The sequence below is a fragment of the Enoplosus armatus genome, chromosome 1 (assembly GCF_043641665.1).
Source record: "Enoplosus armatus isolate fEnoArm2 chromosome 1, fEnoArm2.hap1, whole genome shotgun sequence".
Classification (NCBI taxonomy): Eukaryota; Metazoa; Chordata; class Actinopteri; order Centrarchiformes; family Enoplosidae; genus Enoplosus; species Enoplosus armatus.
The window spans coordinates 24,524,731-24,547,909 of NC_092180.1; the positions used below are offsets into that span (position 1 = coordinate 24,524,731).

General features: G+C 40.8%; 1 protein-coding gene across 1 annotated transcript in view; it reads right to left on the reverse strand.

The window, feature by feature from the left end:
* The window catches only part of LOC139288397 (collagen and calcium-binding EGF domain-containing protein 1-like), a 30,235-nt gene extending 28,636 nt beyond the window's left edge, over positions 1–1,599 (reverse strand). Inside the window, exon 1 of the mRNA XM_070909680.1 lies at positions 1,487–1,599. Within this exon, the coding sequence (XP_070765781.1) occupies positions 1,487–1,599 (113 nt within the window). The remainder of the gene's footprint in view (positions 1–1,486) is intronic.
* Between the last annotated feature and the right edge of the window lie 21,580 nt (positions 1,600–23,179).

Below are 23,179 nucleotides of genomic sequence, written 5' to 3' on the forward strand. Positions count from 1 at the left end.
CTATTATTCCAGTTTCTCTAATGTGACAATTTGATGTTTTTCTCTGTTTCATAGTTTTGTAAATTGAATATTGTAAACAAGTGCTCGCAAAATGAATATGGGTTTTGGACTGTTTGTTTCGATGACTTCACCTTGGCCTCAGACATTTGATGGGCCAAACGATTAACCAATCAATAAAGAAAAAGCAATCGTTAGTTGCAGCCCTAAAACACATAATATAAACAAATAATTCCTTAAATTATGCTATTATGGGTTAAGAATCGTGACCAAGATGTACTGAGCGGGACATTTTACAGTTGAAAACTGTGTCCAAACATGTCCGTTCTCTCTGCTGCACTGTTACTCACTGACCTCAAACATATTGTTGGCATATCTATATGTTACTTATCGGCAGACATATATGCCAATACTGGTATATATATATCGGCCATAAGCTAAAATTGACTGACATCTTGGCCCTGCTGATTTATCGGTTTAGCTCTCAGCTCTCCTGTAGTTCTACAGCGAGACATTTGAAAATTAAAATGACATGAAACAGTTCAAGATGTAAAATAAAGTAACAACGTATGTAAAAGCTACTAGTCTGATTTTATTAAGGGGATGTAGTCATTCACAGTCTATACTGTTTCAACTAAACCATGTAGGCTGAAGATTACTTTAGATTACACTATACCTTTAAAGCATGAATCTGAGAGCTTGTGATTCCTTGTGATTTTTGAACAAGGTGCAGAGAATGTATATACATATAACAGAATCAAGGCTTATGATCTAGGGTTTAACCTGCTCCTCAGTGGTTTCCTCCCCTCCTCAGAATATTGGGTGCATGTGCTCCGCTCACATCCTCTCCTCGCCTCCTGACCTGCTGTCTCCGGGCACCTTAATAGCATCTGTCATGTTATGTCTGAGCACAAGTAACATTTGGCTCTCTCCACCGCGACCGATCCCAACCATTTGGAGTTTCCCTTTGCCTTTTGCATTTCCTCGAAAATCACATTAGATGAGACGCGCTGCGGCGGTTCATCCAGAGGTCTCCTCTTTGACAGCCTGCTCTCACAGTATGTCGTAAAAAGCAGAAAGCAATAAAGCATAGACTAAACTCCATTATGGCTTTTGGCACCGTGTGCTAATCTGATAGTGAAGTGCTTGTTTTGAGTTTAAATTAAATGCCGAAACAAACAATATGGGTGGAGTGAATGTAGCCAAGACGTTTACAGATCTTTAGTCTCGCATTAATCTAAAAAAAACCCCAAAACACTGTTGATCATCAGTAAACTCTTATTCAAACGTTGTGGCTGAAGTTGAAAAACAAATGTTTTGTTGGTGAAACTTTCTGTGAAGGCTTTTCGTGGAGTGCCTTTGTAAACCACTGCATCCCTGATTAAACTCATTATGGATGAGCTTGTCTTGGCGTCATCAGCCTACTGCCGCTCATTCACGAGAGATCAAGATATTTTTAGGATCCTCTAATCAAGTCCACGAGACTCACCTCGAGGTGTCCACTGCAAGCGTCGTCCTGATCGAGCTGGCACCAGATTCCCACAGGAAAACAACACAGATAGCGCCAAATGGTAAAAGAGTCGCACCATAAAGTTGACCCATGTCCCCTCTGCGCTCCGGGACAGATGATCTTGATTCAAGTGAAAACGCCTTCACATCAGCAACGCGCCGACGTTTTCATCTGTCAGTGACCCGCGCGGGTAGTAGTATCAAAATATCAGGGATCCTTGTCAACTATCCCGCAGAGGTGACGCACATGGAGCCTGTGGGATGAGAAGTGCTGCGCTGCGCGTCCGGAGCCCCGTCCCAACTTTACGCACTGAGGCAGAGACCCCTTGGAGAGCTACTGAAGGGTTTACAGCCCAGTGTGTTTTCACTAATCCCCCTGGATTTACATTCCTGCCTTTAAAGAAGAGATCTGAAGTGACGGAGTATACAGCCGCACTGCCCATTGGTGATGCTGGCGTATAGTATAATAATATCAATAATAATAAAAAAAAAGAATTACCTCCAAGTTTACACTGCGTATATTTTGAAAGTCAACACATTTCGTAATTCGAGTTAGCAACATCAACATCACAGTGAGCTGGGAGGAAATTCAGCCATTGGGGGGCGCTATTGGACCCTGTGACGTGAAAAATGGGGTTAATGAGATTAGAAATGTCTAATGTGGAATAACAATCAATCATTAAAAAAAATAGCCAGGGCAGACTAATGACAAATGCACAGAACACCAAAAAGGATAACGATACAATTTTACATCAAAATTAAGACACATTCAGTGTAGCACATTTAACAAAAAGAGAATCAAATTGTAAACGAAATGAAAAACAAAGCAAAAGGTAAGAAAATACAATAATAATGAAATAGGAGTGCATATAAAATTGGCCCAGAGTTTAAGAAAAAAACAAAAAACACTGTCAAACAGATATGATTCAAAAATGATAAATGTTGAGGCAATGCCAGATCTTCTCGAAGTTCCAAGTATGTGCCGCAGAGCAGCTAAAAGCAGTTTTCACCATGTTTGGATTTCATTTTGGGACTAACCAGACCAGTGCCAAGCCCAGAGGTTTAGTGTGTCGATGCTGCAGCAGAAGATCCAAGATGTATTTTGGTTCCAAACCACTTAGTGATTTATAAAGGAGCAGTCATTTGACATCAGCTCTTTGACAGACTGAAATTCAGTGCAGAGATTTGACAATTGGTGTGATGTGGTCTTTGTTTGGACCGAATGAGCTGCAGCTGTCTGTTTTTAGAAATACCAGAGGAAACCTCATTACAAGCATTGTAGAAATAAAGACATGTACCAGCTTCTCTAAATATTGTTTGAACATGAATTCTGACAGCTGTTTAAATTTAGATCTGAATCCATTATGATTCACTGACTGCAAGTTAAGATGAGCACCAACTTTCAGTCTTTCCTCTTTGGCACCAACATTTATAACTTCAGTTTTATCCACTTTAAACACAATTGTGGTGCATCTACTGAGGTATTGATTCGGTCAGTGCATCAGGCAGTCTATGAGACAATACTCACTTTATGATGATACAATGAAGATACGTAAATGTAAGTGTCATCGGCATAATTATGACATGAAAATTAATTGTTTTTGTTGTATGTTGTTGACGCAGCAACAATTTCCAAGCAGCCTCAGTCCAATTAGTTTCTGAAGTCCCATCTGCATCTTTGAGGAACGATTTGTCTCTGATCTTTGCAAAAGTTAGCAAAGAGCAGGCTGTTGTCATAGCAGTAACAAATGTGTTGCATCAGATGAGACAAAACCTGGTGTAGGGTCCACTTGTGGCCAAAAAGCTATTGGAAACAAGAAGATCCAAGATAGAGTCAGGACTAGGAATAACTGAAAGATGTGCTAATGAAGACTGAAGAAAGGGATTTTTTTTTTTTAAATCTCCATGTAGAGGTCAGTTTTCTATGCATAATAATTCTCCGCTCATTATTTGTGTTTCAATCGCAGCCTGATTACTTGAGCTGTAACTTTGTCATAGGCTGTGGATTGCGCACACTGCTCTCTGATTAACCCAGCACGCTATGTACAGACTTTGTATTTCTCCATTATTGTGATGGATTGTAATATGCACATTAACATCTAGAATCTAGGACATTAACCCATAAGAACCCAGACCCATTTCCCCTCAAAGGACAATTATGGGGAATACACCACAGACCAAGTGGACCACATTGAAGACATTTCTGATGGGTTTTTTTTATACTACCTCTTAATGTCAAAGATCTGTGATGTTACATATACGTTACATTGGGCGTTTATGGTAAATTTACTTGTTTTATTGTTTTATATTAATTTGTTCAAGAAACATGGTCAAAACAGGTTGACTGTATACAGGACACACTATTAGAGCATTAGAATCGTTAAATGGGTTTTAACTTACCTTTAGTATCAAAATACAGGCTTTTTGAAATGAGTTGCTTCCTTCACTTGTGTTTACATGTCACACCACCATTTTGAAAAGGTCCCGACCTGCCACAGTCACATGACTGTGACATGACCACCACACCAGGATGTTTCGTATATGTCCTTTAGGGACTTAATGAGTTAAGATCAAGCACAAAGCTGTACAAGGAAGATTCTGGGGCCTTTGAAGTGTGTGTTACACTGGTGTCACCATGGGTTCTTATGGGTTAATGAACATGCATGACCATGCGAGCTGTACATTTCAGTTTCTTTTCATTAGTGCTGAAAAGAATATTATTCGTCATTTATCTCACAGGCCTTTCATATTACTGTGAAATGCAAATGTCTGAGCTGGCCAGGTTAGAAGATGCTGTCTCTTTATTCCTCTTCTTGACATATGGTTAATATAAAATAACATTAATACAAATTGGAGCCTGCCCTAGATGAGTAATTGAAGGAAATCAGAGCCAAATTGTATTGCTCAATATTTTCTGCTTACAGAACCTGATGAGAAAAAAAAGCTACAGTAATCCTATAATACATTTTAGTGGCATATTACACATACATCCCTACACATTTGTAAGTGCATTAAGTAATGTATACTATACTAATAATGTCATATGATATTTTAAAAATGGCATAAATAAGGTCATCGTAATCTCACACACGTTCCTATCTGAACAAAAACACTTCCCTGAATAGGATATAAATGTGGTGGTGAGTTTTTATTCAGGTTGCCAGTTGCAGTACTTGAGTTTCTCCTGATTCCCCCGTAAGAAATTAAGGGTTATTCCGTTGTAGTGAGAGCAGATCTGACCAATAGTCACCTCAGTGGAAAGCACGGCGCAGTGGTCGGTGGACGGTCAGGCGATGTTAGGTAACTCTGCACTCAGCGGTCTCCTACACCGTCTATTCCCCCCGGTGCATGGGGTTCTTGGCCACTGTTCAATAGAAACAGCTGGTTTTATTCACCACAAATGAATCATGTTAGAAATACACATGCACTCACTTACACACATACTGTATACATGCATGCACACAGTAACTTGGTCTAGCACATCAAATTAAACTGCACAGTCTCCTTTGGCTCCGTTCCCTCTAGAATCAAACAAATTCATAAAATATATAAAGCAACATTATTAAAGAACCGCAGCAAAAGGCAGCTGTTGAAATGGCCGTCTCTGCTTCGTTATTACGACCACACAGGCCACGGTTTCTCTTGTTCCCACGAAGGAAAGTCTCCATCCTCGGTTTACTTTGGTTGTGGTTTTTATTTGGTGTTTGTGTATCTGCATATAAGCAGGCTGGAAGAAATGTGTTTTTCATTGAGGGCCAAGGCCACATTCTGCAGTGTTACCAACTTCTTGTCATTCATGGATAAAACTGCCCAATTGTGAAACACATAGAAGACATTTTTCCTTAACTTCCCAAAGGAGTTAGAGGGGACTTTAAACTTGTGACATTAAATGGGCAAGTCACCTTTAGCCACTGTGAATATAGTGCATTTACCGTTGATTCCTTATTGCTTGAAATGTATCATTGGATGATTATGTTTACATGCACACCAATCAGCTAATTACTACTAATCCAACAACTCAATTTCCCAGTACTTTAAGACATGCACTGTTTATACTGATCTGATTGCTGTATTTGCATATGCCAGTTACTGGGACACTGAGCAGAAATGTGGATGTCTAAATGCACCTCTTCTGATTGGGACTTGATTTAGGATGTGACAGTTGAAACAAAGCCCTCTGCCAAATGTGCTGTCTTTGCACAGTCTTTCTTACCGTGAAGACAATGCACTGTAGGACTCCTGGCGACAGGGGACTGACCAGTGCCTGCCTGGCTCCACAGGGATTTGCAGAAAAACTGTCAAAGACAAAGTGATGCAGCGGTGGGTTTCTGGGATCCCTCTTTTGTATGTCCCTTGCCTCCACTTACAGATACAAACAAAGTGCTGTTTGGCACAAAGTCATATAAAATGTTAGTGAAAGTCTTGGTTGCTTATCTATATAATGTTTTCTAACAAGCAAGCTACTCACTAACTTGCAAGCATTGACACACCCACAGCAATGAGCAAGAATGGAGGTGATGTTGCACATTTGTTCACTTGAAGTGGATCTTCACTAGCCTGGCATCACACAACTCTGAATTAGTCTGGAACCTCTCAGTTAATTTTTGATTTCCAAGGGGGGTTATCAACAGGCGCTGACCAAAATGCCTCTGGACGCTACAACCAATCAGAACAACGAAACTGTGACGTAACGGTAGGCTGCTAGGTGGGGTAGCTAGTTCCAACATCCAATTCATATGGCTTCTAGTTCCACATCATACACAGATGTTTGGCATGACATGATTTAGAAGCCATCACTTGCATTGCTGCATAAAGGGCCAGTATAAGATTAAGAAGGACCTTTTTTTAACTGTGAATCGTGCAAAGCTACTCCAGTGGAATCCCAGAATATAAATATAGAGCTGAAATGAGCATAATATTGGACTGACGCGATAGCTGATTCAGAACGTTACACATCAGTGGCAGCCATCTTGGTTGTTTACAAAAATGCCTCAAACCCCGCCCCACATTAGATAAACAGTTGTAACTGGCCCGACCTGAATCAGGCCGGATGGAAATCTGTTTGAACGGGAGGGGGGGCCACACGCATTTGCCAGAGCAAATAACACATGACCTCGCAGATTCGTCTGGTTCCCAGGCTAGATCTTCACTGTTAGAAGACAACTGGTCCACCAACAGACATGCTAAACCACAACTGTCTTGATTAGAACCTGCCAGTCCTGGGTAAATGCACTAATATGAGCAAGGCATTTGCGTTTTTGTGAGATAATCTCTTTCAAGTAGCCTACCCCTATTGCAGGACCCAATTTGTTTTTAGCAACAACAAACCATTAGCAGGACTCGAATGACTGAAGGAATACTTGTGGGTGGACGTCTTTCTTATTTTTGCCTACATTAGATCCAGGAGAGCAATCCTTGACGATGCTATCTGTGTTGAGTATGTGGAAGACATTAGCCTCTTTAGAAGCCTCATCTCTTCTTTCAGACAAGTCAATGCACGTGCAGGTTCAGCATCTGAACATGTGAAATGGTATGACCCTGAATGACAGGATTCGCGCATGAGAAACATGTTGTTGTATCTGAGTGGAGAGGCCGAGTTTATGGCTGGTTATCCGTGTTGGCCCTTAAGACTCTTTCTTATTAGACACAAATCGCATGGTGGGGAGGCATCAAAGCTCTTTCATCAGTTAGGAGTACTGACCCACACTAGTATGTCAGTGGATGACCTACTGCTGGTTTTTGGCGAAAGTTTAGAAAATCAAATAGAGTGCTGCCCCAAAGGAAGGAAGCTGCAATCAATCCATGAATCCATCCCACTCCCTTCATGACCTTCACTCATACAAACTGAGCCCCCCCCCCCCCCCCCCGGACAAAGCATGTCCAGCAGTCCTTTTTACATACTGCAGTCTTTGACCTTTGACTCTGACATGCTTGAAGTATGATGCCTTTCCCCTTTTTAAAAATATGGTTTGCTTCTTTCTATGTAAAGAAGACTGTACGATAAACACTCAAACTGTCTCTCAAACGCCCTCTCAGACAACCAATCAGGTCTTTCAACATTGTGCTGTCATTTTAAGAACCGGTGTCCCCTTTCGTATAGTAAGAAAAAGAAAGTCTCACCGCAGACGTTACACAATGCTAAGAGGTACGATACTGCACGCACTTTTGCAATTTTTGCCATTGATAGATATTTAATCCACTGAAACAACTGCATATCAAAACTGAAGTAAACACCAGAGACATGTTACAGTCTTACACACCGAGTAAAAAGAGAAGTTTTAGTTAGCAAATAACTATGACTAATTCTTTTTCCTCATGATGCTTTTTGTCCTTCCAGTCCATCATGATATGCACACTGGACAAGTAACATTTTCCAGTCTCTATGTTGGAAAAATATTCAAATCTCCCTTGCCTGATAAACGTAACACAGTATCATGACCTCATGTCACAAGATATAATTTATTTCTACAAGTGTGCTCAAAGACAAAAGAATCTCTGTAATCTCTCTTACAGATATCTCTCTGATTATTCATAATTGTAGTCTTCCACGGCCATTAGCAACACTCCCATCCAACGCTGCTTGTCAATAAAATACTGACGAGGAGATGTAAGAAATCTGGCTAACATTTTCTGTCTTCCAGTTGGACACGTTGCTGCAGTTCTGTTTTTATTGTAGCTGTGTTGCTTGGAAACTGTGGGAGTTTCAGGAATATGAGCGGTGCGTGCCTCTCTTATCATAGTAAACACCTGACTGTTCAAGCCAAGTAACACAGACATGATCCATCAGTGTCAGAACAAATCATGTGGAAGGAAAACCTCTTTTGCAATATGACATATTACACAACTCAAATGTTTTGGTGTTGGTTTATGTTTAGCAGAGACAAAAGTTAACACATTGACATTTGGCTGACCTTTGGACAAATGCTTTGGCTTGCATCTTTTTTTCTTTCCTGCATCATTTCTGACAATTTGTTGGTTTCATTACAACTGACAGCAATGGATTTAACAGAACCTATTTAGCAGGACAACCACAGACTTGTCCTTTTAGATGTCTTTATCGGGTCTCATTACTACATGTCGGCAGGAGTTGAGGTAAAGGTGTCGTGTAGTACATGCCTTATTCTTACCCTGACTTGGACCTGGGGCCTTTGCTCCACTGGGACAAGGTATGAATTTGTAAAAACACAGCGGCATCACCTCTTATTTTTTCATGAAATTCAAACTGGAAAAGGTAGACTTCTTTTCTACTTATAAAAAGCTCTAGAGATGTGGCGCGGCCAATGGAAAATGATCTTTTGGTTTACTTTACAAGGTTTTGTCCTCCCACCTTCCAACTGCTGTTCAACATCTGACTTTCAGCTTGAGAGCCAGGCTTCTTTTGGAAAATGTTATTTTTGATACTTCTTTACTGCAGGTTTTCTGTGTGAAATGTACAGTATGAATAATACACATTTCCTAGAACTGTCACTACTACCACTCCAATATCTAATTTTCCCATTTGTCTGCATTATATCAAGCTCTGCCAATCATAAAATCCACTCTCTGAACGTTATTGTCCGACCATTGTTGTGAGATGCACATGAACCTGCTCACATGCAGGCAGGGGGTAGAAAACAAACCAGAATGACAGAGAGCTCATGAGAGATCAACATGAAAAGGGTTAGGGTTAGGGTTAGTGCCTTAGAAGTGCACAAATTGCAAAAAACTCAATATCCCAAGAGGGAAACCTCTCTGTTATCTCAGAGCGCACAATTGCAGTACTGTGAACAAATGTTTAATAAGACAGCTCACACTGTTGCATGTTTATGGCTGTTTAATGAATTGTGCAAAGGTTTGTCAGGCCTCTGTGATCAATGCTTTGGTGATCAGTTTCAGTGTACATGTCAGTGACAGCTGATAGAGGTGGCAGACTGGCAGGCTTTGGATGTAAAATGCATCACCTTGTTAGGCTTGCAGTATTTCAGAGGGGAAAAAAACCCAAACCAGTGTCCATGTCCCTTTTCATGATCCTGTGTGGCTGATCAATAATACTTATTGAATCCTATATTGACAGTTTCTTATCAGTGACACTTTTCCAGTACACTGCCGGCATCTGAGGTTGTTTGCAGGTTAAGGACATGTGTCCACATGGCGTTTTTTTCTGGCAGGGTGCTGGGGTGAAGCACTTGTGCGGTGAGAGAAAAAAACACGGCTAACAACAAGCTAATAATGTGAAGGCTGATGAAAGCACAACACTCACCAGCAACAATTAGTGCTTTTCTGAGATTTTCAACTTGAAGCGCTTTTTTAAAACCTTTTCATTAGGTGGCCACATACACGCTCTCCTCATTGGGAACAATTGAAAATAGACGCTGGCGCTAAGAAAAAATACGCTGTGTGGACATAGGCCCTTAAGGCACTTCTGCATTGGCTTCACTTTTCAGACCCGGAGGTTGGTGCTTGTTTGGGACACATAAGCAATTTGTCACTATCTGCAAGAGCTAATTTTGTGTGTCTTGTTAGTTAACTAGAGCTGACAGATGTCTATCAGTGTATCGCTTGTAGTGAAAAAGTTTTGGAAATGCTGCGACTGCTGCATACATACTGCAAAAATTACAATACACTGTAAGCTATCATAACATCGTGTTTTCTACTCTCCTGCTTAGCACCCTTCCTCAGTTTGTATATTCATTGAGAAATACAATCCAGAACAGTTTATGAAATGCTCATTTATGAAGTAATGGTGGAGATTTTATGCAAATTCACCGCTGTTGTCCTAACCGCTACACAATCATCTAATCTTTCGGAATAAATTGCCATAAACAAAAACTGGTTTCCAGCTAAAGGTTTTGTTCACAGTTCACGCCAAACCTCTTTAACCCCTTTGAATTCTGTCACCCCAACTGTACCCGCACAAGCTCTGATTTATAGTTTGTAGGAGGCTTTGAAAGGGAGAGTTTCTTTTGCTCTCACAGGTGCACACAACAGTAAGCAGCTGAAAACACAGACTCTCACAAGCAAGTCCGGCCTCGACATGACTCAGACCTCAGCACATGTTGCCCCGAGCAGCACTGCAGCCATGTGCTGGAGCTGTGTCAACTGTGATGGATTTGGCTCGGTTCGGTGGATGATGATGACGTGATATGGTAGTCTACATGAGAAGAAAGAACAACAATAGAAAGGATGATTCTGGGGACAACTGAACTATCAGTTACAAAGCCTGAGCATTGTGTTATCACAGGTGAGATGTTGCTGAATCAGTTAATTAAGATTATTATATTTGGTTAACATACATCTGTTGTTCATGAGATCTTCTTCACTGAAAATGTTTTTGCTGTAAAGGAAGTGATTACATTTTCGGCATAAATAAATGAGGATCATTTTGGGAAATCTGCTTTTTTGCAGTTAGATGAGCAGATCACTGACACTACCGCTCTTATATCTGTCAGTTAAATATGAAGATACAGCCAGTACTGTGGCTCTGTCCAATGTTAACAAGGTCGCCTAACAGCAACTCTAAATCTTATGAATTAACACATTATATTGCTATATATATCTCTCATTGTTTATCCAAGCAAAAAAACAAGTGTGACAGGGGGTTATGTGCAGGACTATTTCTCAGCCAGACGCAGTAACTTTCTAACTTCTTTTCATCACCACGAGGCGGCCGGGGATGCCAGTGTTTGTTATTGAAATTTAGAGGTGCTGGAAAGCAGATTTTGAGACAGGCTAGCTGTTCCCCCTGTTTCCAGTCTTTATACTATGTTTAGCTAAGGTAAGCGACTGCTGGCTGTAGCTTCATATTTAGCATACAGACATGAGAGAGGTATTAATCTTCTGATCTAACTGGGAAAGAAAGTGAAAAAGCTGATTTCCCAAAATGTTCCTTGAAGCTAATGCTTAAATGCTAATGCTAAATTCCTTTGAGCATGAGCAATAGCAATCTACCTCGCCCGAATAAACAAATAAAAAGAGCACCACCTGCAGAAACTCAACCCTTATTAGTGCAATATTTTAGGTAAAACATGTCACAATGTTCTCCAAGAGGTTCAGTTCAGATTAGAAACACCACAGCAATGACAGAACGTTACCAAAGAACATCAAGTTGTAGATAAAACTTTGAGTTATTGAGGTGAACCTGCAGCAAATGTTGCAATAGCACAAATACTCCCCAATGACAACACCTACAGTATTAGTCCTTCTTTTGAAACTGGGAGGGAATTTATCTTTTACTTTCTTAAAACTTTCTTGTCCCATGTATGACCTTCATCAGTCATGCCTGTGGTACTTACTGTAAGTGTAAGGGTTTACACTGGCTTAGTGGGAGGGTATATTTTGATAAATGAGAAGCTGTGTAAACTAATGTAGGCGTATTAACCCTTAACTACATCCTACTCGGTCAGAGGGGGATGGCGTCATAGTAGCACTGTGACCCAGCCAGGCGGAGAGGGCTCACACTTTGTGTGTGTTCAGTGATTGGTTTAATGGGGTAGAAACGGTGGCTATGTCTGGAATTCCTCCCAACACGGCCATGACCTCCTCGGACGGGAGGGATTACATGCTGTGGGAGAGGACGGACCTTCTTTTTTCACACACTGGGCAGATCCTGCGGTCAGACATGCAGATCAGCAACATCACAGGGCCACAAAGTAAAAGGGTCTGTGACTTTAGGTGCTACCCTCGACAATTTTCTGCTCATGCAGGCTTACAAGGTTTACAAGGTTTACAAAGACCCCCTGACTCTGACTGACCCTCAATACAAATACTGTAGATTATTTGGGGGGGGGGGTGAAAACACTAGCATTTAGTTCTTTGCATCAGGACCTCTATAATTTAGTCCTCCTCCACAGGAAAGGTTAAATACTTGACCCTACAGCACTACAGGATTTTCAGAAATCCATAACCAAATGTAGCACACAGTATGATCGCATTGAATTACCAGCATGCATTGTCACAGTAGGAATCAGAGCCCTACGCCTGGCAGTGATCTACCACTTGAGCTAAATGGGACCACATGCAGACAAAAGTCAGATATACGACAGCAAAAAAAAGTGTTCATAGTTGGAACTCTATTCCCCCTGCTGACTTGTAATTTATACCATGCCAGCATGAACTGAATGGGGAAAATGTGTAAATCTGCTCGGTGAAACTGCGAATTAAACAGTTCTGAAAAGATAATGTGAAAGCCTCGTCATGAATCAGGCTGCACCATATACAGCTGTGTGGCCCAGGACAAACATTCCTGCATGCAGTAAGTCACACAGATGGCGGTGGAACACACACAATGGAAAAGACAGGATTATTCATCATTCAATTCACACTCAGGGGAAATATTTTATGTCTTCACTGGCTTTGGAGGTGAAGTTGCCCCAAAGGGAGCAGAGACAGGGCGACTAATGGGGCCAATTTTTTCTCTCATTAATGGCACACTGAGCCAAAGCGAAGGTCTGCTCACTGTCCACTCAGCACCAGGCTTCCCAAGTTATTCGCTATGCTTTCATTAAATGGACAATGTGCTTCCTCGGAACCCAGAGCTAATCAGATCAACTGGATGAATAACGACGGCAGGTAATTCTAATTAGAGCTGCGTACTAAATCTTATTGTCTGTACGTGAGGTCTTGCTACCACACAATGTTAGCATGTGTTCTGGGTGTGTGTGTGTGTGTGTGTGTGTGTGTGTGTGGGCGTGTTAGACAAACAAGGTGAAATATGGTATGGGCTCTAAAAAATAACTGCCGCTCACAATATCAATTATAGACAGCTGCACAGTGTACGTATTGCAGTACTGTTGTACCCACAGTCACAGCAAAGAGTGCCTTCAGAGGTATTAGGTCAAGTCAAAGGTATTTGTATTACTCATAATCACTGTTGGTGCCTCAAAGGCTTCACACAACAGGAATATAGAAAGCTGGGGCGTCATCCAGAATGATTGCTGGGACAGAAGAGGAAACAATCAAGGGCTGTAGGGTGATGGTGCTGCTCAACAGTGGTGGAAAGTAATCAGTTGCTTTATTCATGTATTGTACTTAAGTACAATTTTGTGATACTTGTACTTTACTTATTATAGAATGTAGAGTTCTAAAGTTATAAAAAGTGTATAAAACAGAGCATTCGCATTTTAGAATCAGAATCAGAAATACTTTATTGATATATATATATATATATATATATATATATGTATGTATTGCACTGTCATTTAAGAATAAGTAATAGTGAGGTAGTATATGTAGAAGATTTCCAGTCTGTTTCTTCTGAGTGTCTGACACTCAGAGGGAGGAGTTTGATGGCCACAGGCAGGAATGATTTCCTGTGGCGCTCCGTTGTACATTTGGGAGGAATGAGTCTCCCACTGAAGGTGCTCTTGTGTCTGACCAGTACGTCATGGAGAGGATGTGAGACATTGTCCAAGATGACCGGCAGCTTGGACAGCATCCTCGGACAGCATACGTTATACTTCTACTCCACTACATTTCGAAGGGGATATATTGCACTCTTTACTCCACTACATTTATCTCACAGCTATAGGTACTTTACTGATTCAGATTTTACATGAAAACATGTGATCATGTTTACCCCTTAGCAAAACGCGGTGTAACCTCGGCACCTAAATAACAAAATGTTTTGTCATTGCCTTCCAAAATGACCAGTACTGGCATGGCAACAACCCTTAACATTAAAAATGCATTTTTCTGCCCAAGTCCATGCCTGCCAGTTCTAACCTATCCCATGCAGGTACGTAACAGGTAATAACAAATAATGACCAGAAACATTACACATCTGACCATTACAAATCCAGTCCTATGAGCATTTTCTTCTTGCAGGTGAGGACAGTCTCCACAGTGCACACGGACCAGGAAACAGGACACATTAACTGAAGGCAACTACTGTAGTTTAACCGTATTCAGTGAAGAGGCTTCATCACAGCCTTCCATCCTGCAAAACAGTTGGTAAATGACAGTTCAAGTTAACATGTCTCTATCTCTAAACATTGAAGACATCAGTCGAAACTGCCTCTCTAATCACAACAGCGTGGCTGTTCTAAATCGGGATTTACAACCCACATTAAAATCAACACAGGTTTCCTGGTTACCACAAGAACTTAGCATTAAAACCACTTTTTTGTTTTTAGAGCAACATTAGCTCTGTTTATGAGGAATTATAAATATGACTGGAACACGTCTTTGCCCAATCAAACTGTTTGGTTGAAACTACCTGTTGTTTTACAGTTTCCTTTTACTCGCCTTGCAAAAAGAATACACATGCTGAAAATATAAGACAGACCCACAGCGCTCCCATGGTCACTGACCTAAATAAAAAGCCGTCCTCCATAATTTCCTTTATGAGGACAAATAGGTACTTGTCCCTGCAGACCTACAGGTCAACCCTCGAAGACCTGACAGAGGCCGAACTAAGATATGTGAGATGCAATATAAACAAATACAGAACAAATTGGACTTCAGGCAACAAATAAATTCTGCAGTCTTTAACAAGGCGGGCTTTATTCTGCAGAAAGGGCAGTTTGGAAATGGGTGGAAAGTGGTGATTTTAAAACTGTAAAGGTGCCAGTAAGCAAGAGCAGATGGGGACAGCGAGAAAACTACTTGTGGTAAAGCCCCCAATTGCCCTGTGTAAATGTTTGGCTTTATTACTCTCCCGTCTTCACTGTTCCTTGTAAATCTGTGAGTTGTGAAGGTCGTCATCACGGGAAAATGCAGAATGCAAGCACCAAGGAAGTTGTGTCATTAACAAACAATGATTTGAGCAAGCGGGGATGAATTAAAAAGCATTTGATTGCATTAACCAAAACCATCTGATGATGAGCGACAGTTGGTCTACTGCAGGGAGGGCTGAAGAGGGAACCACTGTTGTTGAAAGCCGACAGTGGAGGTCTGTAACACAGTGTCTTTCTAACTCTCTACCTTTGAGGTGAGAAAGGAAAGAAAAAACATGAACACTCCCCTGAATACTTTTACACTGTAAGACATCATCGAGTCACATCAAGAGGGACAAACTTGTTACACACTGTGACTGTTTCCATTCAAGAAAACTGAGACGAAACATCCCTGCAGATGGAATTCATTCTAGTCTATTCAGGCGTTGGCCAATGGCAAAATAATATTACAGAATATAACAGTTTTATTCTTAATTGATTCTCATTAATCAGTTAATTGGCATAGAACGCACCGCATGGAGGATACACAGTCTTGGTGTTCAGTTACATGATCAGTGTAATGGTAGCCTGGCAGCCAGATACCTCACATGCCCTCCTCTCTAACCATCAGGCTGTTGCTGGTTTCTGATTTTATTAACAACACACCATCTTTGTGGGAGAAAATAAGGGATTTTCCAGTTCTGTCAATCTGAGATAACACTCTCACATGTTGTGTGAAGTTCATCACATAGATATCACAGAAAGGCCTGTTTTGCAGTTTGTCTTATGAGAAACAGGCAGATGTGTGTGAGTGTGTGAGTAACGTTGTGACTGTACCTGCAGTTGTTGAATGTCTGTGTGTGTGTGTGTGTGTGTGTGTGTCTGCAAATGAATAGATACATCTGTGTGGTCTGTATCCGCGTGCAGCCTGACGTGATGTAGAGCCAAGGCAGAGAAGGGGTTGATAAGGAACAAAGGGGTCAATAGGACCTGGGCCAGGCTCTTTCAGCTCTATAGGAACATAGCCACGACAATAGACACAAAGTCTGTCACACTAAGTGCCTGATTTAGCCAGAACAATTTGAATCCAGCTTTTTCTCTCTGGCCTCTCATACATCATTGTGTGACACAGAAACATCCTCCCTTGTCTGGGTGCCACCACTTTGATCTGAGGCTCCTAATTAAGAACGTATATCAAGTAATATGTATTTTTTTTTGTTTTCTCTGCCTTTTTACAAATCAACATGTAACACTTGGAAAAGTCTTAGAGCTGACCTTCTGTGGATCACATGTTGAGCCTGAAATGTTTCCCCCAACATCATTGTCACATAATCATCTGACTTCCATTATTTATTTATTTCCCCTGGCAGGCGAACAGAGCCGAGGTGACGCAGAGTCGCCGGAGCCTGCAGGCTGGGAGTGGAGAGTAGTACATGGAGAAAGATGTTAGGGCTGAGGAGTAGAAAGCATGCAGCTCACACGGCTGTGATTAAAAAAGCAGAGATGCAGTACATACGTATGCATATTGATCAATCCTTTGTTCCATGTTGTTAATGAAACATGTATTATGGGGATAATATGACAGGTTTTATTTTACGTTTGCTGAAAAACTGCATTTCTGACTCTTAAATGATGACTGTAGTAAGGAACAGCATTGTATTTACTATCAAGTATGGTGTTTAGTAACTTTAACTTTCACTTTCCTCCACAAGATGAACCGTTATCTCTACAAGAGTGGGCTTGTCACCAGTTAACTGACACCTGGCAGCCGCAATAATCTGAATGGATGAAGAAAGTGAGTAAAGTGAATTTATTCGTCTTCCTAAACAAATACTGCCATGGCTCCTTACAGCAAGGCATTTAACCCCAATTCGCTGCAATTGAACTGCTTTGTGGGTGTTTTAGAATTGAGGCCTTAGGTAAATAAAAGTAACACCACAATGTCATAGTGCTCCTTTAAAAGCTCCACAGGACACATGAGAAGTAATATGAAAGGCTTTTCTTTACTAAGCAAATATCGAATGAGAAATAAGAGTGTGTGTTCCTTTTATGAACATCCATGGAAAATCATTGATTTTGCTGATTTCGACATCAAACTGACTCCATAATGTTCAAATAATAATACTAATCTGGATTGAATGTGGTGACAGTTTCTCTAATAGAATAGAAGAATATAAGGCTCCAGCCCCTGAAATGTTGTCATTGAATGGTCTGAAATCCCCCAGGGTTGAAACACCACTAATAGCACCCTTTCACAGCATCCTCAAACCCATCAAATGTTCAAAAATGCGTTTCGTGCAGAAGAGCCTGTCAGCAAACACAACAATGGAGACAGTTTGAGCACAAACGAGTCTCATGTGTTTTTGCTTAACGTTGCCTGGCCCATTGTTTACACAGAGACAAGAGAGCCACACTGAGTCCAGCTGCTCTGGAATATTTGGGCCTCGCAGTCTTTAACACATCTTCATTGGAGCTCTCGTCAAGCCTCCCCTGCAGCTGCAGCCATGCGCCATGCTGTCCCGCTGGATGCACAGCAGGGACAGTTTGTTGTGCTGGAGACATGTGTGTGAATATACAGTGTGTAGAGTAACACCTGTTACATTTTCCATTCTGACTCTTTGGTTTCTTTCATCAGCTGCCATCACCTTCAGTCTAAAGGTAACAGTGTCAATTCTTTATCCCTTTTAGCTATTAATGGTTAAACAAACTGTACCAGTTCAATGCTGTCATATTATTGTGAGATGCAAGTGGGGAGGATGTTGCATATGACTTCTTAGTGAAGTATTAAAAATGCTGCGGAGGGTTTTGCTTTTTTAAAAGTGAAACATAAGTTTCAGCCCCCACCCCACACCAATGATTTTTGTACAGTCCCTAATGCCCTTAAGAAATGTGTTTTGTCCACATTATATGGTTTAGTGGGCCTTCAGAAACACATGTCTGTAAGAGAGTTAGCATGTTTACTTGTTTTGTCAGCCTGTCTCTCACTTACACACTCCCAGCAACCTGAACGGCGTCCAGTCGTCTTCGATCCAGCAGGCATTTGATCCGCCGCTGACAGACTCGAGACCTCTGACCGCGCTGTGATTTCAGGGCCCAGAGCAACCTGAGCCGGAGGGGTTAAAGTTCTGAGCTGGCACAAGGGGGGGGGGTGTAAGCTGGTCTAATCATGACTGAGCGTTCATTAATCATGGTCACAGAAAGCAGTAATAAAGGCAAAGATACAGATCTGATCTCAGATATGGCTCTCTGATCCTCCACCAGGTTTGTAGTGGGCTCCAGATGTGAGGGCTGACAGTGGAATCACTCACTCACACACACGCAGGTCCATGCACACGCATTGTATTGCACATAACATTCACATGTATTCACACACACAAGGGATTTTGTAAAATCATGTGCAGGTTTTGCCTTCAAAGAGCAGAGAGGCAGGGTGTGTTTGTTTTGACATAATGTGGCTCAAATCTGGCCATCTAGTCATTGTGTGTGTGTGTGTGTGTGTGTGTGTGTGTGTGTGTGTGTGTGTGCCAACAGCAAAGTCATGTTTTCCAGGTTTAGTTCAGTTCAGTTATAGTTTCAGATGCTTTAGCTCAGAGATCCACAAGAGGGCAACATTTAAGCAGTTTTTATCAGAACTCATGGTCAAAGTTTCATAGTACTCACAGTCTGGCCAGGAAATCACATGTCAAATCAGGACATTATAAAGCTCTTCAATTACTGTAGTTTTCTTTATCATTATACATTATTAAAAAATGTGCAACATTTAATATCCATTTACTTTTATAAACATTAAATCATATTTTTATGATGGATAGTCTTTATTTTTCAGAAGATGAAAGTCTAGTTTTAGTTTTTAAAGGAGTTAAACTGTAAACATTTTCAGATGCAATTGAAATTAATAGACTGATAAGTAAAACTCTTTTCTTCAAAGGTGTTGTTTGCCACACACATATATGAATGGGCTCTGCTGGTACCAAATGTATTATAAATCTCAGGTAAGATCTACTATTCTTTCAAGCCCACAAAAATATGAAATACCTTTTACATTCTCATAATTTTGAGATACAATGCATACACAAAAATACATACAATTCCCTCTATGGTCTTTAGCTTGCACAGGTGGAGGAGCTTGAGCAACCCAAAGCCAACTGCCATCTGAGGTGAATGCTGAAGATATGACCAACTTTCTGGTGGAGCAACTACACTACACCTACTCTGCTCACTACAATCTGTCTCTAGAAACAAGGAGAGACATTAAAGATGGAGCTTTTGTTTCCTTTCTGTTTAAAAGGCCTTGGGAGCCTGAACAGGAGGATTTCTGAAGAAGCTGATACATACTGACCTGACCTGATCTTGTAACAGTGTCTCTCTAATCTCTCTAATAAAGGTTTAAAATGGCCTGAAAATACTTTAAACAGACTTCTCAAATCTCTAGCCAGAACTCAGTGAACATCCACCTATCTGATATATAAGTCTGTAACCTGATGTGATTTTCATTTTAAGATTGGGGCAAAGTTAAAGAAAACAATAGATCAAAACTCTTGCGTTCTTTATTTATACATTTATTCTGTCTGTGATGGTGCAATGCAGTGTTTCACAACTTCTAACTGGGTCACAGTGCCATTTACGTAAACTACACTGGGATGACAGGAGAGGTTACTGACAGTCTGTGCACTCCCAAGGTATGCCACTCCTATTGATCGGGGTGCCAAGAGGAAGCAGAGCACAGTCAATATGTGAGACCAAGATGGGGTGAGACGCAGAGAGGTGAATCAGCCTGTAGGTAGACAACAGCACTGGGGTAATGCTCACAACTGACTGAGTTAATCCTCAAAATGCCAGGATGGCTTCATCACTTTGTTTCCATAGTTGTATATTGTCATCTTGTAACAGTATCAGTCAAGCATTTTTTTTATTTTCCCGGTGCATCGCATTGTCACGCATTCAGGTAAAAACAATTGTATTTTGTAAGATATCCTGCACTTTAATCTTCACATGTAAACTACAAGTAACAAAACATGATGATAATATTTCTGACTTATCAGTGAAGAGTCGGGAGCCATGCTAGCAGTTAGAGGCCGTACTTAGGCACAGTGATGCTCTATCAAAGTTGTTAAAGTCACAATTTCATAATGAACACAGATTTACTTATTGTCAAGAAAGCCTCCCTCTCTCCCCTTGCTTCGTTACACAGTTTTAGTCATCATTTTATCATGAGACCTCCATGACGGAGTGAAGAAACTCTGCAGTGAATACAAGTGATGAAGCAGTGTGTGGGCTGTGAAGCTGCTTTAATCTAAAGGGACTGCTTCTTAAAGAAGTTTTAAATCTTTTTGTCATGGCAGAACTGAAAAACATTTGGTTTGAGCATGTAGGTGGCACGCTGCAGCATCCAATTTAGCCTGGTGGAGGACACATCCCCTCTACCCCAGAACAGAAAGGCCCTGCTGCCTCCTCAGATGAAAGCAGGTGCACGGTGACGGGCCGTAAATGTCAGACCGTGGGTCTAGTGAAGGCAACCGAGGCTGTGCAAGACTGAAGGAGTGAGTCACAGATGCATCCTGCACTCCTTAAGACTGGAGATCATTAGTTCTGAAATCATTAGCCTGATTGTAATGGTTAACAATGATAGTTTCTATGCTAATGCTCCACAGCTTATAAACCACACAAGATATCTTCCCACGTATGCCACCAGTGACGTCTGTGCCCCCACACAAATGAATAAAACTTTCTCAGTATGATCTGTACACTGTTTCAGAGGGGAATTATTACTGACTTTTACCCAGAGGGCGGTCAGAGGTGAACAGACAGGTAGACGAGCTGGCACGTGCAGATCAATAGCGCCAAAACACAGCTGACAGTCAGAGTCAGACCAACGGAGGGTTGTTCAGGGACTGTGAGTCAGGGACTGCTGCTTACTGGAGTGGACAGAGTTAGCGCTAGTTTTATTTTTCTGTCTTTGTACAGGAAAGAACATAGTGTCCAGTCCGCTCAGAGTCCAGGTAGTTTTATTTTACATAACAGGAGAGGACGTGAAACATTCTGCTGTGGTTCAGCGTGCAGCATCATGCAGCACAACAAAGTCAAACAATAATGAGCAGCTTGGAGAAATAGCCACTTTCACATGAGGCACACTTAAGTATTTATAGAACTAATAACTGTATTAATGGATAATCAATACTTTTGGGTTGCTTTTAAAAAGGTTGTGGGGAAAAAAAACTCTTACAGGTTAAAATGCTAATAAGTCATTTAAAAAGGCTAATAAACCATCATTTCTGCAGTCACATATGTTAATAAAGTCATTAATAGAAAAATTTATCAAGTTATAATAAGCCATCAGCAAAAGTTAGTAAGTCATCTGATACAGAATGATATCTATATTTTAACTTACCTAAATTAATAAAACTTATTTTTATTTGAACCCTACCTGTAAAACCAAATGAAAAACGTAAGTGTAAACTGAGTCTAAATAAAAGTTTAAGTTAAGTTAAACTGTTAATGTCCAGATAAAATAAGTTGGCTAATAATAATAATAATAATAATAATAATACAAATAAGTGCCATTTTACAGACACTTTTGAGATGGTCCCTGACTTCAGACTACTGACAAGTCGCGTAAAGTGTCAGGCTTCAGTAGCGGATCATGAGGCATGAATATCTCTGGAAAGATGTGGCTGCTTTTCATGTGTGTTCACAGCGCATTACCTGTTCATATCAGAATAACGCATTTGCATTTGTTCATACCCATATCATCAAGTTTGCATTTGTAAATGTTAATAATTAAATGCTCTGCAGGACTTTTCCAGAAGGTCAGAAATGGTCCACCCGATGAACTAAAGAGCTACAAAGCAACCTGTTGGAGGAGGATAAACTTATGACTGCTATGTCATTGTTTATAATTGATCTATAAAGCATCAGTAAATTATGTATTAAGTCTTAATAAAGCCATTAGTCACAACTTATAAACCTTTTATAAAGGGTGATTTATTAGACAGTGGCACCAGGGAACCCTTTTTCCTCTTTTCCCTGTTTTCTCGTCTCTCTTACTCAACTTAACTCAACCTGATGTTTTCAGGAACTGTTCTGTGTCTCAGCATCTGACCCAGGGAATCTCATATTCTCCACTTAGCTGCTTTGATGCATCTTTGTAACAGTGGCAGAGTCACTGCAGGCCCACACAGACAGAAGATTACACTGCGGATAGATCAACAAAATCTCATTTACTTAGCCTCCCCCAGGAGAGGAGGGCAGATCAGAGGAATGAAGAAAGGGAGGCGTGTCTGTATCAAATGCTTTACAGCCTCATGCCAGGGATTTTATTTCATATCCTTTACACTAAACAGGATGTGGAGTATTTTGTGCTTTCATGTGTAAAGGATTTATTTTTTTTTTTTACCACAGAAGCATCCTGGGAAAATATTTGCTCAAATCCACTTCACCTCAGTCAGTATTGTGAAGTTACAGTTAATCCCTATCCTATATAGAGGATTATATATTTTACTGCCTGCATTTATTAAGATTATACTTTAGCACTTGCATTACACTAACTTGAAAATAAATACAGTGAATAAAACAACAGTCAAATGAAACTATTGTTAGCTTTCCTCTAGATTATCCTCAAGCTCATCTGGAGCTTTTCTGGACCTCACTTCATGGACAGAAGTGATGGCTCGAGCCAGCAGAAGGTGCAAATTACAGGGGCAGAAGAAGCCATGAAAGGGAAGAAAAACAGCTGAATGGGAAGCCTGACTTGATATGATGAGTGTAATTAAGTGCAAGAATGTGTTTTCCGTCCAACTGTGCCCATGAGATACACTATCACACATCTTACACATTGTGATGGTTTTCCGACTCACAAGGACCCGAGACGTGACTTTTTTGTGTGGGTGTGTGCATTAGTGTGTTTACTGTTACTACGTGTGTGTATGTGACAGTAGTCGCATTTGTTTGATCTGATATGACATAAGATCACCCTAGGACTTAGATTACATCACCTCAGGATTGCACATCCTATGGATATTTATAACTATCGGGAGGAATGTCAC